The sequence below is a fragment of the Ovis canadensis genome, chromosome 24 (assembly GCF_042477335.2).
Source record: "Ovis canadensis isolate MfBH-ARS-UI-01 breed Bighorn chromosome 24, ARS-UI_OviCan_v2, whole genome shotgun sequence".
Classification (NCBI taxonomy): Eukaryota; Metazoa; Chordata; class Mammalia; order Artiodactyla; family Bovidae; genus Ovis; species Ovis canadensis.
This window is the reverse complement of record NC_091268.1, coordinates 29,650,682-29,669,204: the sequence shown is the minus strand read 5'-3', so window position 1 is coordinate 29,669,204 and position 18,523 is coordinate 29,650,682. Positions and strand designations below refer to the sequence as shown.

At 50.9% G+C, this 18,523-nt stretch overlaps 1 protein-coding gene across 3 annotated transcripts in view; it reads right to left on the bottom strand.

Annotated features, from left to right (window-relative positions):
- Positions 1-18,523, bottom strand: part of ABCC1 (ATP binding cassette subfamily C member 1 (ABCC1 blood group)) — a 155,605-nt gene that overhangs the window by 18,683 nt on the left and 118,399 nt on the right. For 2 of the 3 annotated variants that reach the window (XM_069569837.1, XM_069569839.1), the window contains 5 exons: positions 18,006-18,173; positions 15,938-16,121; positions 5,490-5,580; positions 3,408-3,540; positions 164-371 (listed from right to left, as the gene is read on the bottom strand). In XM_069569837.1, the coding sequence (XP_069425938.1) occupies positions 164-371; positions 3,408-3,540; positions 5,490-5,580; positions 15,938-16,121; positions 18,006-18,173 (784 nt within the window). The remainder of the gene's footprint in view (positions 1-163; positions 372-3,407; positions 3,541-5,489; positions 5,581-15,937; positions 16,122-18,005; positions 18,174-18,523) is intronic. The other variant, XM_069569838.1, reaches the window with a different exon arrangement.

Genomic DNA, 18,523 nt, shown 5'->3' with positions numbered 1-18,523 from the left:
ATTCTACAAATATCTGAGTGTCTATTATGTGATAGTGTTCATGTGTGTTTGGCTTGGTTTGTGGATCTAACAAAACCCTGACAAGTTGGGGGATCTGATTCTATAACAAGAAATGGAAGTGGCTCCTAGTGCCAAGAGCAAGTGGGGGCCTGGGGAGGCTCACCTTGTGAAATGCCCAGGGCTCCATAGACACTCAGCCGGACTTTCGTGTGCTCCTGGGTCCCGTTGACGATGGGGTCATCCGTCCAGAGACTGAGCCAATAGTTAGAGGCCAGGGAAGCCACGTGGTTACACAGGAAAAGGAAGATGCTCAGAAAGGAGATGAAAAGTCCAATCGCCTTCATGTAGTCCCAGTATACGGAGAGCTTGACCTGAGACCAGGAGAGAAGGCATCTTACAGAACACACCCACCAGCCATGCCTACCCAAGGTAAGCAGCCTCAACAGACCCTGTGCAGTCCACTGTCCCCACCTGTGCTCAAGCATACAATCCCTTTCCCCTTAGTTACTTGGCAAAGAAATCAACAGAAGCAAAGCCAAGGTTTCTGCCCTCATGGAACTTCCGGTTGAGCAGTGAGACAGGCTTTCATCAAATAACTGCCCAGATAAATGTATAATCCCAGAGAAGGGCTGGAAGTGGTACATGATTCCACGGGAATATGAAACTGGGTACCCTGACCTAACCCAGGGTGGAGAGGAATCAGAGGAGGTTTGCTGTAAGGAAGGGACATCAAAGAATTAACCAGGTGAAAATGAAAAAAAAAAAAAAAAAGGCATTCCAGGCACAGGGACCAATATGTGCAAAGGCCCTGAGGTAGGAGGGAAGCAGAAAGGAGGCAAGGCTGGAGAACAGGGAGTGGCTGGACCACACAGGACCCGAGGGATCCTGGACAGGATTAAGTTTTACTCCAGGACTATCAGGAAGGCATCAAAGAGCTGGAAGAAAATGGGGAGATGGGACCTGTTGCCTAGCAACCATGACCAAGTGTCATACCCACTCCCCACACCTCAGTCCTCTGAACATAATACCAATTCCTGCCCCTCGCAACTGGCCTCCAACCGCTGGGCACTTGCTCATCCTGTTTCCCAGCTCCACGGAGTGACAGCTGGGGGCCTCTTTTACTCCAGTATCTCCTGTGGAGCCCCTCATGGGGTCCATGTAAGTACATGTGGTGACTCAAAGCGCAGCTGCACACCACGGATGGGTGCAGTGTGCTCTGGGTCAGCCTGACACCCAACCTGCGTGACGTGCAAACTCCAGGTATCTTTCCCTGTGTGTGTGCTCCCTGTCACATCAGGCTTTTCATGAGGGTGGACTCCTCATGAATGGGATTAGTGCCCTTATAAAAGGGATCCCTCACCCTTCTGTCATATGAGGATGCTGCGAGAGGATGGCCGTTTATGAACCAGGGAGCTCTCTCACCAGACACTGAATCTGCTGGCGCCATGATCCCAGACTTGCCAACATCCAGAATTATGAGCAATAAATGTATGGTGTTTCTAAGCCACCTGTACCACGGTCTTCTGTTATAGCAGCCCAAAGGGACTAAGACAGGTATTAAAAACAAAGCCCCAGCTGAGACCTTCTCAGTGATCAACAGGGACATCTTAGACACTTGTAAGCTTGGTTCCAGACTACTACAATAAATCGAATATCCTGATAAACTGAGCCACATGAATTTTCTAGTTTCCTGGTGCATATAAAAGCTATATTTATGCTATACTGAAGGCTATTAAGTGTGCAATAGCACTATGACTAGAAACACAATGCACACACCTTAATTAAAAATACTTGGTTGTGTACCATTTCACGCCAGTCAGAATGGCTGCGATCCAAAAGTCTACAAGCAATAAATGCTGGAGAGGGTGTCGAGAAAACAGAACCCTCTTATACTGTTGGTGGCAATCCAAACTAGTACAGCCACTATGGAGAACAGTGTGGAGATTCCCTAAAAAACTGGAAATAGAACTGCCATATGACTCAGCAATCCCACTGCTGGGCATACACACCGAGGAAACCAGAATTGAAAGAGACACATGTACCCCGATGTTCATTGCAGCACTGTTTATAATAGCCAGGACATGGAAGCAACCTAGATGCCCATCAGCAGATGAATGGATAAGAAAGCTGTGGTACACATACACAATAGAGTATTAAGCAGCCATTAAAAAGAATATATTTAAATCAGTTCTAATGAGGTGGATGAAACTGGAACCTATTATACAGAGTGAAGTAAGCCAGAAAGAAAAACACCAATACAGTATACTAACGCATATATATGGAATTTAGAAAGATGGTAATGATAACCCTGTATGTGAGACAGCAAAAGAGACACAGATGTATAGGACAGTCTTATGGACTCTGTGGGAGAGGGAGAGGGTGGGATGATTTGGGAGAATGGCATTGAAACATGTATAATATCATATATGAAATGAATTGCCAGTCCAGGTTCAATGAATGATACTGGATGCTTGGGGCTGGTACACTGAGATGACCCAGGGGATGGTACGGGGAGGGAGGTGGGAGGGGGCTCAAGATGGGGAACACATGTATACCTGTGGTGGATTCATGTTGATGTATGGCAAAACCAATACAATATTGTAAAGTAATTAACCTCTAATTAAAATAAATTTATATTAAAAAAAAAACTTGGTTGCTAAAGTGCTAATCATAATTTGGGCCTTCGATGAGTTGTAGTAGTAACATCAAGGATCACAAATATTATAATGTTAACATAGTATAACAATAATAAATATAATATTTTATATTAATAACAAACTATAATAATGATAAAGTTTGAAATATTCTAAGAACTACCAAAATGTGGCACAGAGAGCCAACGTGAACAAATGCTGCTGGAGAAATGGCACTGATGTTCAACATAAGATTGCCATATACCTTCAATTTGTAAAAAACAGCATTTGTGAAGTACCACAAAACCAAGTGCCATAAAACAAGATCTGCCTGTAATAAGGGCAAAAATAGAAAATAAAAAGAAGTGAAAGATAATCTTTTCTGATGACACAATTAATGTCCTTCAGGGCTGCGTCTGTGATGACTTGAAACCGACCCACACAGAGCTGACCGCTGTGAGGCTGGAGCCTGGATTCAAGGCATCGCGTCATCTATGGCCACCAAGGCCCCAGCTGCTCAAAGGAGGCAGCGGTCAGGCAGGCAGAGACTACAGATGCCAACCCTGGAGCCTGAGCGTTGGGTTCACATCCCAGCTCTGTTGCTCACCAGCCGTGACCTGTGGCAAGTCACCTTGGCCCTCCACCCTGGTTTCCAGCGCTTAAAACAGTACGTTTCAAGCCTCCTGGGGAGAAAGACGTAAGTCAAGATGACCAGAACACCCCGCCCAGGGCCCAGCCCCCGCAGACGCACAGCAACCTGACCGCCATCCTCACCTGCCCCGTCTGAGCCTTGTCCGCCTCCACGAGCTTCCAGGTCTCCTCTGTGGGCCCGGGCTTCTGCAGCTCGGCGGTGCTGGTGTGATGCCGGCTCACATCCCCGCTGTAGGAGGAGGAGTTGCTGAGCTGCCTGGGGAAGCAAGGCACACGGGTGTCCCCCAGATGAAGGCCCTGGGCAGGGTCAGTGCCCCCCCCACCCCCCGCCCTAATCACCAGGCCTCGTTCACGCTCCTGATTATGTAGAGGAGACTCATAGAGGGGAGGGGTCTGCCCCAGGGTCCCATGGGAGAACTATTCCTTTAGGCAGATTTTATTCAAAAAGCATCTCCCCTCCACCCCCACCCCGTGCTCATCAGCTTTATGCGGATCATGACAGATCATCACCCAGAGAGCTTTCCTCCCTGGGGAGGTGTGTGCTTGCGGGACGTCGTGGGGTGTGTGTGTTCATGTGTGTCCGCGTGTACACATGGCTCAGATCCACATGAGCAAAGGATGGGGTGCAACTTCCATCCTGTAGTCAACTCTGCTGCCTTCTTGGTTTGTTTGTCTGCCCCGATGCTGTGAGTGTGGAGGTGGGAGAGGCCCAGGGAGCTGGGGACGGAGGGGTCCTCCAGGATGTGGCCAGTTAGGGACTGAGGAACCACGTCCTGCCAGCAGCCTCGTGCATTTGGAAGAGGATCCTTCCCCAGACGAGCCTTCAGCTGAGACCCCAGCTGATGCCTTGGTTACAGCTTTTGAGAGACCCTGAGCAGAGGAGCCAGCTAAGCTGTGCCCAGACACCCCGACCCATAGGAACTGAGATGGCAAACCACTGAGCTTGTGATCACTTGTCACGCAGCAATAGAAAAATGAATACCCAGTTGCTGTGTGTTTCTGCTCGGTCCACCCATGGCATGCTGCTGCAAGCGTCCTGTGGTCACCTGCTCCGAAACCCCAGGACTGCCTGCAGGCGCCTGCCCCATCTCAGCCAATTCTTCCCTTATGCTGGCCGCCTGCACAGACCAGGGCAGTGCCCCCTCAGCCCCGTGCATGCTCCAGGCAAAGCACTTTTATGCGTGCTTCACACACATGCCAAGCTCACACCCTGACTGCTGCCCGAGCAGAGAAGGAAGTGTGTTGTGTACGACACACAGCTGGGCGCAGGAGGGGACTGTGGGCAGGGTTCTGAGGGGCACAGAAGCTCATGCTCATTTTCTTCCCAGCCCATGTCTGTGAAATCCCCCCACCCCTAAAGAAGTAACCCCAGGCAGCTCCAGCTCACCTAAAGAATAACCGCGCAGCATTTACTGAGTGCCGAAGGCAGGAGGTACAGTTCTAAGCGCCCACATGCCACATCACAGAAGCCTTCCTACAATCCTACACGGCAGGGGCACCAAAGACCCCATTCGACAATGGAAGAAACTGAGGTACAGACAGGTCAATGCCGCTCCTCCAAATACCCCATGATCTGACCAAAAGCAACCTTCTTTAAAGCACCAAAGCATAAAACTTAGGAGCACTGGCTCAGAGGCTGAACTCAGGTTCAAATATTCAAGCCTGGCTTCTCTCTGGCTGTATGGCCTGTGGACAGCTCTCAGTCTGCCCACCTATAAAATGGGAAGATGAGAGAAACTACCTCCAGGTTTATGGACTATACAGGACTTGGCACTGCACCTGGCTCCTTAATGGCACATAAAACACAGCTGCTACTGCTACTGTGACTATTTTGAATTGGCTGTTGGCTCTTATAGCCTCAACATTCCAGGCCCCACTGAGTGACTTGAGCAAAGAGCCACGCCATGTAGGGAGCTTGAGTGTCAGAAGTGCAGACGGATGGTTAAATCCAGCTGTGAGGCCTGCGTGAGCCATGCCCCCTGGCAGGAGCACAACGAGGCTTCCCCTTTGAGCCTCTACTCTCTGGGAAGTGAGGTTCTGCCAGGATTTGGGGTGGGGGGGGTGGTGGGGGAAGCAGAAGCTAAAGGCTTTCTTTTGGCGTTGAGCCTTGCTGCGGACACCCCATTCCTCCTCCCTCCCCACTAGCAGGGGGAGACACGTGGTGCCGGGAAAATCCACAGGGTCCCCCGGCCTGCTCCACCTCACCTCTGCATTTGCTTCCCTGCAGTGTCCGTCACCAGCATGCCGTTCTCCATCTGTTTCACCTCCTTCCCTGGACCGCCGACGCCTGCCAAGCCTGGCAGAAAGGAGGAGGGGGAGGATGGTGATTTCAAGGGCTGGACACCAACACCTGTCACCGTGTGGGGAGACAACAGACAACCTGGCCGCCAGGAAGCTCAGAAAGCAAGACCTGCTTTGCAGCGGCCACAGACAGGCTTCCCGGCTGGCCAGCTCTCTCAGGGACAGGGATGGTGTTTTGCAACCATCTCAAGAGTCCTGAGCAAGTGCCCTGTGCCAGCAGCAACCAGCAAAATCCAGTTCTGCTGATGGTCTCTGGGCTGTGTGCAGCCTGGCTCATGGGGTCAGGACACAAATGAACCATGCAGGGGAAAGGACACGCTCTTCTGGTCCCCAAGCATCCGAGACAGGGGTGAAACCCCAAATAAATAACAACCCCTGTGGACAAGGGCATCAGATAGTGGAGTCCCAGGCGCCCCCAGCCAAGGGGTTAACCCACTGGTTGCAGGATCAAGGGGAGGTCCTGAAGATCGGGGTAAGGGGTTACCTGGGACTGCTGGGGCAGTGGCTGTTCTCCCAGTAATACGGAACTATTTCAACAACTGAAACAGGCACCACGGGCACACCAGCTGGGTATCTGCTCCAATCCCAGGAAGTATCCGCCCAGCATTAAGACTGATCCCTGTCACCTTAGGGACAGTGGCTGACATTTATTCAGTGTCAGCCACTGCGCTCTGCTGAAATACATTATCTCCTTTAATCTTCCGGCAAGTCAGGGATATGTTTATTACCGCCCACTCTGCACTGACTTCCTCACTCTTTGGTGCCGGGAGACAGAGAGCAGGAGAGAGAACATAACGTAGGACTCCAAAGGGCTGACCCCGGCAGAGGATGCAGGAGAGAAGCTACAAAAGGGTATGAATACACAGCCGGCAGCGAACTCACGAACATGCTGATGCGACATGAATCAAAGCAGAATCCAGCAAGAGTGACTCTCTCAGGCAACAACCACGGGAAGTGACAGAGGATGGCAAGGAAGCAGGGCTGGGGGTCATTCCTGGGCTGATGCGGGGGCCCTGAGCCGGTGATTCTCAATCTTGGCCGTGTGTGAATCATCTGGGGATGACCTGGGGCCGGCCCTGGCCCCTGCACTGACTCTGCCAGGGAGGCTGACCCCACGCTGCGAGCAGTCAGGGGGCTGGGATGCGTGGGAAGTGCTTGCTCACCTCCTAGCTGTGTGAACTAGGGAAGCAATGAACCTCTCTGAGCCTCACTTTCCACATCTGCAGAATGGGAGGAACAGCAGCACCAGCCCCCATGAGCAAGAGGAAGAAATGACGCTGCGCTTGTTGAATGGAAGACTAGGTCATGGTGCTTACTGTTATCTGCATTTTCAAACGTGTTCCGTAGATAATTCTGGGGCACATCCACGACTGAGAATCACTGCTTTAAATGTTTCCTTTAAAATCAGCAATTTTTTTTAAATTGGGGGGGGGGGAGTAAAACAAATGAAAAAGAAGAGTGATAACAGGTAGGACTTCCCATGCAGCGGCCTGCAGACAGCGCAAGCACACATGCACAGCACTGGGGCCCAAGCCTGACCTTGACTGTCTTCCGCTGTGCAGGGTGGGGTGCTTTACAACACTCCCAGAGACCCCCGTCTTGCAACAGGTACTTCAGAGAGCCCCGTCCTGCCCAGCTGCCCAGGCGCCCTCTGGAACCTCAGCCTTCTCTACCCCCTCCTGCTTCACATGCAGTGGAGGTCCCCTTCATCAAAACCCTATTAGCCCACTGGCGATACACCAACTGGGGCAGCTGGAAAGCCTTCGTCTGCAAGGGAGGGACCGTGAGTCCCAGGAGGAGAATGGGAATGTGTGCGCTACATCGTCCTATTCTTTGCAGGGGATTTGCCCCCTTCCCCCGTCTCCCAGGATGCCCAGGCTTCCCAGCCAAGGGGGACCCTGCCCAAGGTCAGCCCATCAGGACCCCTCCCCCAGAGGACTTTGAGTGGTGGCCCCACAAGGACCAAAGATCTGTACAACTGCTCTGTCCCCAAAGGAGTCTCACGTCCAGAGCTCCCAATGTCTGAGTCTTGATCATCCACTTTTGCCTTTGATTTCTGCTATCTGCTTTTGAGTTCCTTTTGCTACTTGGAATCCTACTGGTAAACACCCCTGTTTAAGTGGCCAAAATCAGCTTCAGTCGCTGTCAAAAGGGGCCTTGGTGTGAACCCCCAGCCACACACTGCTGGCTCTGGAAGGCAGAAGGCATGGGTCTGCTCTGGGGCCAGTTCATGCCTTTCTGTCACTAGAGGGAGACTGGGCAGCCTTTCCTGCTCAAGTTCTTCTAGAAGACATGCCACCTCTGGGCACCCCTGGCACCTGCAGCTACTCCACGAGGGGCTCATCACCCTGTGCTTGGGTCTTAATCATGCCCAGGAGGTGTGGGTGGGATCGTAATAACCAAACTGCTACCATGCATCTTCCACCTACTGGGTGCTGGGCATTTCACAACCAGGGTCTCTTTCAAGGCTTGCTGCCTGTGGTCATCTGACCTGCGACACAGTACAGCTTAGCCACGGTCACTCAGTTGACCAGTGAGAGGTGGGGAGAGTCGATCTGTATCCCCAAGGGACAACCGCAAAGCTGGCACACAGTAGGTGCCCAATAAATGCTGGATGAATGACGGAAAGGGATGGAAATGCAGATGTTCACGGGCCCCTCCCCAGGCATGCAGCAGCAGGACAAGTCATGTGCAGCCTCGAGCTGCAGGCACAGCCAACTCCAACCCGCTGGCACTGACCTTCCTCCTCATCCACCATGTTGATGCCTAGGAATTCACAAGACCCAAGAAAGTGTTAAGAACCAAGGCAAAAGAACCCTCCCCATGAGACCCCCATTTAAATGCCCAGAGAAGGCGGATGAATGTTTTTCCTTAAAGGTGAGGGGCAAGGACAGCTAAGGGACCTGTTGCGTTTGTGCTTTTTGGTTTCCCCATCCCACGTGATCTGGGTGTATCCCTGACAAGAACACTACTGCCTGGGGCCTGCTCCCTTCTCTAAAAGTTCCAAGTGTTTAAACATAAGGAAAGCTAGAAAAATGCAGGCTGACCTTCTGTCTTCACGCCTGTTTTCCGGGCACCAGAGGGAGAGAGAGAGAAAGTATTACAGTGTGAAGGGCAGGCGTGCCAGCCAGAAGGTGGCACAGGCCCCTAGCCAGTGCACAGTCCTTGCTTCTTCAAGGGCACGAACACCTTGCTCTGAGCCAGTTCCACGTGGAGAGGAGGGGGGAGGGGTGGTGACTCGGCTCAGATATCATCTGGGACCTTCCCAGGCTAGGACAGGGACCCATCTCAGGGTCCTTCCAACTCCCCAGGCTCGCCTCCCTCACACGTTTAGCACCGTGATGTCCTTGATTATTTAGCATTTTGTCTCCCCCATCAGACTGTGAGCTCTCGAGAGAGAGCATTCCGAGGTCTTATCTACCACTCTATTCCCAGCACTTTGTGCATCTGATGGCCATGTGGGGTTGCACAGGATGTGCACTGCACAATCCACAGGGCACCATTCCACATGGTAGCTCAAGTACCAGATGTCCCCGTGGCACACAGCAGAGAAGCAGATGGACAAATTAACAAATGAACGGCCACAGGAACAAGCAGAGATGACCTTCCAATGCCGGAAGAGGCACCATATCAGACACAGTGATGCCATGTCGTAGCCCAAATCCACAAAGCTGGTTTCTGAACCAGCCCTGAGAGAAATGTGTAAAATCGGCTCACAGTTGTTCCCAATCTGGGGTATATACACAGCTGTGTTACTGTCCAACCACTACGCAGGACGTGCCTTAAACGATACAGATGTAACTCACTCATTCACTTATTAACACATTCCCTGAGTATCTATGATGCACCAGGCACTGTTCTCAGTCTTGGGGACACAGAGGTGACCAAAAGCCCTCACAGAGCTTGGATTCCAAGGGAGAGAAAGAGAGTATAAAGTAGCAGATCCAGAATTTACTGTGAGGCAGTGTTAAACGCTACAGAGAAACAGAAAGCCAGGTAAGGAGAAAATATGAATGATGCGGGGGTGGGGGAGTTGGGAGAGGAGGATCATGTAAAATAATTCAGAAGCAAAGACATAAGACTTATAATCCAATGGCTCTCCCTGAGGGCTTCCGAGCACCCAGGGACGGGGCTGTGATGCTGGTAACCAGGCATCTCCCGGCCCTTGAACCACATAAACGCTGCCTGGGCCGAGTGTTCAGCCAGCCGCTCATCCTCAAGGCTGGCACATCGCAGGCTGTTTATTCTCAAGAAGGTTCTGGAACTCTGCCTGGGCAAGAGCCAGCAGGCAAGCTTCCCCCTTGAGGGAAGAATTCAAGTCACTGCTTTACAGTCAATGCCGGGTTTTTGACCAAAAACGGAATCGACTGGCTACATCACCCGGCCCGAGCCTCCCGCCTCAGCCCTGCAAGTTCTTCAGACTCAAAAGGGGAAGAAACACGGACACTGAGGACAGAGGGGAGGAATGTGCCATCTGTCTGACGGGCTCTCCAGCTGCTGTTCGGTGCTTACGACTGACTTTTTTGCAGCAAGGGGAGGCACCTGGGACCTAGTGTTAAACAAAGAAATGAAAAAGAGGGACAGAAAAACTGGCGACAAAAAGGCACCCTAGGAAAAAGGTCCTAAACGAAAAAGACAGGTGGGAAACAGGCCAAATGCCAGGGCAGCTCCCCTCGGGGTGGTGGGAGAGCTGAAGGACGTTCTTTTTGCTGGTTCTTGGAGCTGTTCTACCATTTGCCATGGTCTACAAGCGGCACATATTGATTTTATAATCAGGTTAAAAAAAAGTTCAGAAAAATCTGGAAAAGAGGGGAATAAGACTGAGTGACAAGGTTGAGAAAATAAGACTGGAATAAAGTTTCAAAAACCGGTCACGTTGCTGGAGTCAAGGTCTTTCTCCCAAGATAAGGGAAGAGCCTGGGCAGAGAGAAGTCAAAGCAGAGTGGCTTTCACACCCTCAGCACCACTGACATCATCGGGGGGTGATTCTCTGCTTCTGGGGGGTGGCGGGGGGCAGGCCGGAGGGGGCTGCCGCGTGCATGGCCGAGTGTTTAGCAGCATCCTTAGTCTCTCCTGATAAGATGCCAGGGATGCCCCCCCTCCCTCATTATGACAACCAAACACACCTGCAGACATTGCCAAGTGTCCCCGGGAGGCACAAATGTTGTTTGCAAACTGCCATTCTAGGTTTTAGGTTCCTAATAAAGTCACCAGAGTAAATAAACATGTTCTATACCTTCCAGGTACAAAGGTTAATGAACCACTTTGTCAATCTCTCTGCCAACAAACAAAAAGTCTCCTAGAAACAGGATAAGGCATATTCCCGGGGAGGGAGTCAGTAGCACCCCCTCGGCTCCTGATGCCTCCCATCCCAAGCCTAGATCCCATTCTCCATCTGAGAGAGACAGAATTCCCCCAAACCAAACACTCGCCCTCCAGCCTGGGTGTTCTACAAAAGACGTGATTAATCCAACACGGAAACAAAAATTTCCCTTTAGAAGGAGCCAAAAATGTGTTTCAGACAAATCCAAGGTCACTGGCACTGGCCACAGCTGAGCAAGATTGGTCCCTGACGCCAAGCCTTATCATCAGGGTCCCTCCAGAGAGGTGAAAAGACCGGAGGGTGGGGGGAGAGAGCAAATTTGATTTTAGACCCACAGTCAGAGGACCTCTGTGACCTGCCTAGCAGGGGGCTGAGTGGCTAAATTGGAGAAATGACCCCACAGTGGTGCAAGGGCACTGGATGGTATTTTTACCACCAAAATTAAGTGCTGACGTGCACACACAAAAAATTTTTTAATTGGCAGCATCCCATGTTCTGCATAATCTGCTTTGGATATGTGTGTGGCTGGGGACAAAGAGAAGGGAAAAAAAAAAAAATCCCTTCTGTGGCCAATAGGGTGTAAGGACTGTCCTTGCTCACCTGGAAAGAATGGGGAGAAGAGAGAGAATTCATTCTGGGGAAAAAAACTGAGATAAATCCACAGAGGGTTATTTTTGCCTAAACGAAGGAAATGGCAACCCACTCCAGTGTCCTTGCCTGGAGAATCCCAGGGATGGTGGAGCCTGGTGGGCTGCCATCTATGGGGTCGCACAGAGTTAGACGTGACTGAAGCGACTTAGCGGCAGCAGCCCACCAAGCAGATGTGGGAAATATGTTATTTCAAAATTGCTACCACACTTTGTGTGACCTTGGCCTGACTTGGGCTAAGAGACAATCTGAGAAAGGAGACTCTGTAGCAAGAGGAGAGCTGGTTAGACTTACAGCAGAACTTTCCGACCACAGGCGCATAGACGTGTAGAAACTCATTTGATCGGGCATTTAAATGCTAAAAGGGAGAGTTGGCTATCTCACATTGGCAAAAGTAAATACTTGTCTTTTAAAACCTCTAGGGTTCGCAGCAGCACTATTCATAATAGTCCAAAACGGGAAACAGCTCATATGCTCATGAGCCATTGAATGGATAGATAAAATGTGGTGTGTCTACACAACGGAATATGATTCAACAATCAGAAGAAATGAGGTTCTGATGCAAGCTTCCACAGACGGACCCTGGAAACGTCACGCTAACCAAATGAGAGAAGCCAGTCACAAAAGAATCCTGTTCGTACAGAAATGTTCAGAGTAGGACAAACCTATAGAGAAAGTAGATTTGTGTGGTGACCACCGTGACAAATAGAAATACCACCGGCAACGAACACAGTGTTGTAGGTAAGTTACGCTTTAAAAACAAAATAGAAACAAAGATCAGATTTGTAGTCACCAGAGATGGTGCGGGGAGCAAGAATTGGATGAAGGCAGTCAAGAGGCACTAACTGCCAGTTATAAAGTAAGTGCTAGAAATATAATGCACATGATTAATATAATTAAAACTGCTTAGTAATTATTAAGAATTCTCATCACAGGAAAAAAAATTCTTTTTCTGTTTCTTTACTTTTACAACTATATGAAATGATGGATGTACACTAAACTTATGGCGGTCCTATTTCAGGATGTACTAAGTCAAATCCCATGCCTCAGATTTACACAGTGTTCTTTGTAAATTACAAATCAGAAGAAATTGCAACTCAAAAATCAGAAGGAAAAAAAGCAGATGAAGTGGTTGCCTAGGACTTAGAGGGCAGGGAGGAAATGGGGAGTGACTGCCAACGGATGGGAGGTTTCCTCGAGGGGGTGAGGCTGTTCTGAAACTCAGCTTGGTGATGGCTGCACAAATAAAATACTGGAGTATTTCTAAAACTCACTGAATCACATGATGTGTGAATTGTATCTCAATAAAGGACTTATTAAAAACCACTAGGGGGACTTCCCTGGCGGTCCAGTGGTTAACACTTTGCCTTTTAATGCTAGGGGTACAGGTTCTATCCCTGCTTCGGAGCTAAGAACCTACATGCCTTAGGGCCAAAAAACCAAAACAGGAAACAGAAGTAACACTGTAACAAATTCAATAAAGACTTCAGAAAAATGGCTCACATTAAAAAAAAAAAAGAAAAAGAAAAACCCCAAACCAGGAGGACTCCAGCAAACTCTCACGCAGAGGAATGAAGCTGAGCATTCTGGCTGTGGGCCCGCCCGTCTCTGACATTCATCAGCTCCCCAGCTGCAATGAGAACAAACCCCAAACTCCTCACGCTGAAAGACCCGGACGGGTAACCCCCTCGCCAGCCTCATCTCCCACCCTCAGCCCTTGCCCACCATGGTGTGGCCACACTGGCCTCTTTCCTGTTCCTTGAACAGACTGAGCTCATGCAAGGGCTGAGGCCTCTGCTGTTACTTGGGTCAGAACACTGCTCCCCAGAGGGAACCCTAACCATGCTGCCTGAAGTGCCTGAACCCCCAAACTCTTCAGCCCATTGCCCGACGTGCTCTCCTTCACAGCACTTAATGCTGCACAGAACCATTTCCACTGGCTGACTGCTGACTGCCTTTCTCTCCCACTAGACCCTGAGCTCTGTGAGGGCAGGACTTGCCTGGATCTTGCTCACTTCCGTCTCCCCCAGACCTAGAACGCTTCTAGTTTAAGGGCCAAACTACATCCCCCACCAACTAAATTCATACGTTGAAGTTCTGACCTCCAGTACCTAGGAATGTAACTGCATGAGGAGCCATGGTCTCTGGTGTTAACTGTTCACGTGGGCTCCTGAGGATGGACCCTAATCCTATATAATTGATGCCTCGTAAGAAGGGGAGATCTGGAGAGACACACACAAAAAGAATCCCGTGTGAAGAGGAAGGCAGGACTGGCTGATGCTCCTGCAGGCCAAGGAATACCACAGAGCGCCAGCAAACCACGAGATGCTGGCGGAGAGGCATGGCACCCTCACGGCCCTCAGGAGAAGGCCGCCACCTTGACCTCAGACGTCCAGCCTCCACTCCCACTGTTTAAGCTAGCGGGATTCTCGTTACAGTAGCCCTAGGAGAACGACGCAGAGCTTAACACATGGCTGAGTGCTCAGTGAACACCAATCAGTGAATGGTGAATAGCTTTCTTAGGGCTCAGCCGCATTCACGAGACAGGGACCCGCCTGCCCCTGGCACACGAGGGACAAGACCCCGTTTTTTGTGTTTTTTTTTTTAATCTTTTAGCCACACCACTTGGCAAATGGGATCTTAGTTTCCCAATCAGGGACTGAACCTGAGCCCCTGCAGTGGAAGTATAGAGTACTAACCACTGGAGCGCCAGGGAAATCCCAGGACGAGCTTCTTGTAAGCCTCAGTTTCCTCCCCGGTGGACTGGGCACCACCATCTTCCCTCCCATGAGAAGCTGTGAGGAGGAGTGAGTGAGCCAACGTGATGACCCCTGTCGGGGACAGAAGCCCTGGTCAGCAGTCAACAATCACTCACTGACGTGTATCCTCACATCACAGACACCCCGATGACAACTCTGCCCACGGGAGTTGTGCAACGGGACAGTCCTGCAGCCCCAACCGGGGGGTGGGGGGGGGGGTTGGGAGACAGCCTATCTGAGACCTGCCTGGGGACTGAGGATGTAACAAACACACCCCAGGGGCCCAGGGAGTCTGTAATTAGTTCCTGGAAGAGGGAGATCACAGCAGGACAGGCCATCTCGCTTTAGTTCCACTCTTTTTAGCAACAGCTGAAACCAAAGCAGAAAAGGCATCAGATGACTTCTTTCCTCTCTGTGTAAGGCAGGTCAAGGCTCCTTGAGGGGGTGGGGAGCAACCAGCAGAGGATCCGTTCCAGATGCCCATCTGACGTAAATATAGGGCAACCCGCAGGCCAACCAATTCCCTGAATTTCAAACCAACTAAAGGAGAGAACGGGGCTTCCCTGCTGGCTCAATCAGTAAAGAAACTGCCTGCAATGCAGGAGACCCGGGTTCAATCCCTGGGTAGGGAAGATTCCCTGGAGTAGGAAATGGCAACCCACTCCAGTATTCTTGCCTGGAGGATCCCATGGATAGAGGAGCCTGGTGGGCTACAGTCCATGACTGCAAAGTCAGGTACGACCCAGTTAAGATGCATACACATAATAAGAGAGAACAGGATTCTTAGACGCCTCACCCTATTTGCTTCAAATAAAGACAGGGTAAGGCCCCAGCCCAGAATTCAGAGCATGCTCTTGTGAGGACAGAGCAGGTGTGGTGGTTGAGAAGTGGGCAGGTCTACCTGAACCTGGCAGATGCCACATGCGTAGGGTATCAGGGGGCACTCTTCCCAAGAAAAGTAACAGCAGCAGCTGTCACTGGCACTGTGCCAAAGGCTCCAGTAATCTAGCACATTCAGGCGCCAGAAGGTCGGGTCTGTTGTTTCAATGCTTCATCAGGAATGGCCAGACATCACACAGCTGGAAAGAGCAGCAGCTGAGACTGGAACTAAGGTCCTGCCAACCTCCAACCTGCAGGCTCAGCCACCAGGTCTGGCCTCATGACCCGTGTCACTGCCTCAATGGGCATGAATGTGAGCAAACTCTGGGAGACATCAAGGGACAGGGAAGCCTGGCGTGCTCACGGGGTTGCAAGGAGTCGGCTATGACTGAGCAACTGAACAACAAGGTGAATGTGCCACTGGCTTCTCACAGCCTCCTGGGAGCCAGGAGGACTGTAATTATCACTACCTCCATCTTTGTCATGAAACCCCTATAACTCCACAGGCCCAGAGATATATTACATTAAAGTACTGGGACTTGTGTCCAGTTCTGCTGATCCAGCTGTCTAAAGTACTGGGACTCCCTCTCAACTGAAAGTCCTTCCAGATGGTTCCTTAGAGGGCCTGGCCTAGCCCCCCACCTGATGCCCTCCTGAGCTTCCAGGGCGACTAGTGAGAACTTTCAGAGGGAGACCTGGGGCTGACTGGGCACCACCCGCACCGGAGGCCCACACAGCCCTACCATCGTCCGGCTGCCCCTGCTCCTGCTCGGCGCTGGCGTAGGTACGCAGGAACTCGGCGAAGGCACCGTCCCGAGCCAGTAGCTCCTGGTAGGAGCCCATCTCTGAGATCTTGCCGCCACTCATGACTATGATAACATCCATCTGGGGCAAGTAGCTGATGCCATGCGTGACCAGGAGCCGCGTCTGCAGGGAGAGCAGAGACACGGCCACATTAGCGCATGCGCGCAAGAGGGAATTTCTCATCCCACCCCCACCCCACACACCTGTACATGCGCCTGGGATGCAGGCACACAGAAGCACTGCAATCTGCAGGCCAGGAGCTGGGGTGAGGGGGTCGGGGGGCGCGGGCAGGAGTGAGGGAAACAATGATCCTTGCTCCAGATTCTAGGGTCCGGACCGATATGAGTAAAATGCTGTGTGCTGTGTTGTGAGCACGTGGAAATAAAGTGGAAAGGATACCGAGATAGGGGGGTGGGGGGGTTGCAATTTTAATAAGGGTGATGAGGAAAGTTGGTTTTGAACAACAATCTGGAGGAGACGCAGAGAAGGAACCATCCATGTGTAGATGAATAAAACAATGACGCTCCTGCAAAAAAATGTGCATGCTGTGACTTACGTTTTTCATTTCCCCACCCCCAAAAGACTACAGCGTTTGTACATGGGTATCTATTTTATCTAACTGAAAGTCTGGGAGGATGTGCATCAAACCGTTTACACAAGTTGGCAAGCTTTTTCTTAAAACAGCCTAATGGTAAACATTTTCAGCTTTATGGGCCCTCTGCTCATACACAAGACATAAACAGATGGGCTGGCCATGATCCAGTAAAGCTTTATTTATGGAAGCGGATATGTAACTTTAATACAATTTTCCTATGTCACAAAATATTTGTCTTCAGGATTTTTTCCAACCACTTAAAAATGTAAAGACCATTCTTGGCTGGTGGGCTGCCTACAAAACAGGCAGTGGGCTAGATTCACTGGCCCCTGCTTTTGAGAGCAGCTAGGGCTGCAGGATGAGGGAGAATTGTTGTTGTTTTTTTTTTAACTCTACATATACTGTCTGGTTTTGTTACTATGGGCATGTATTTCTTTCACAACCAAAACAAGTTTTTAATATGTAAAAATTAAACAGAATTCTTATGGGGTGCAGGGGAATGCTTACAACAGATTAAGGAGCATGTTTATTGTATGTATACATATATATATGCATGATGTGATAATCATATTAAAAAGCTTATACAGAACTTCCCTGGTGGCCCAGTGGTTAAGAATCCACCCACCAGTGCAGGGCACACAGGTTTGATTCCTGGTCTGGGAAGTTCCCACATGTGAGGAGCAACTAAGCCCTTGTGCCCTAAAGTCTGTGTTCCACAAGAGCAGCCTCCACAATGAGAAGCGCGCACATGGAAACCAGACAGGGGCCAGCCAGCTCCATGCGCTCCCAAACAACCAAAGACAGTCTGTGGGCAACAAGGAAGACCCAGTGCAGCCAAAAATAACAAACAAAAAAAGCTTATATACACAGCAAAAAGACTTGAAAGAAATACAAAAATCTCTAAGTGGTGAGACGATGCATAATTGTTTTTCTCCTTCATGGTTTTCTGAATTTGCTACATTTTTTCCCATGGGCATGTCTTACTATTTAATGGGAGAGGCTGAAGAAGAGCCTCTGTAACTCCCCTAAACAAACAAATTTCAAAAAGAATAAAAGAGGAAAGGAACCCTTTCCTGTCATGTTAAGGTCTGGTGGCCGTTTTCCTGCTCAAACCTCTGTCCCTCAGCCCATGGCCACGTCAGCAGGGAAAGGAGGGCCAGCTCCTTGGGACAGGGGATGGTGTGTGTGGGAGGGTACTTCCCTCGGCAACACCACCCCTATTGTTTAAGCAGAAAGAAAAGCTTCTTTCTGCCAAGCTGAGGCAATGAGAACAAGAAGGCTGTCCCCGGAAGGCTGCCAAGGGATGGATTCGAAAATATGATCTCTAGTCCAATCAAGCGAAGGGGTCCCAAAGGGGACCCACCAGACCTGACCAAAGAGCGGGGACCCAAAACCGCCCCCACAGCAGGTACCTTGTTCTTCAGAAGCCCCTTGGGGCCAACCACGTTTTCAAAGATGTGCTTGCCCACGTGGGCGTCCACAGCCGAGAGGGGATCGTCGAGGAGGTAGACATCGGAGTCGCAGTACACAGCCCGCGCCAGGCTCACACGCTGCTTCTGGCCCCCAGACAGGTTCACACCCTGCGGAGAAACACGGCAGAAGGGTGGACCTCCTGGGAAGCCGAGACAGGCAGAGGGGTGCACCAGCTCACCATGCATCGCCCCTCGCCAGAGCCCGCAGGGCTGAGCCTGCCTCCTGCGGAAGGAGCAGTGGTAACAGAGCGAGATCGCGCCTGCGCCAACGTGAGTTCAAGTCCTGGCTCCGGGTTCAGCCTCAACTGTGAAACCCGCCAAGAGAAAACCCGAGCCGCTGGGTGCTGCTGAGCAGGGCACGGTCAGGAAGGCGAGGCTGGTGGCACCACACAGTGCTGGCTACAGGAAGGCTCGTGATCTTGAGGCTTCGCTCACTGGTGAAGCCATGCAGTCAAGGC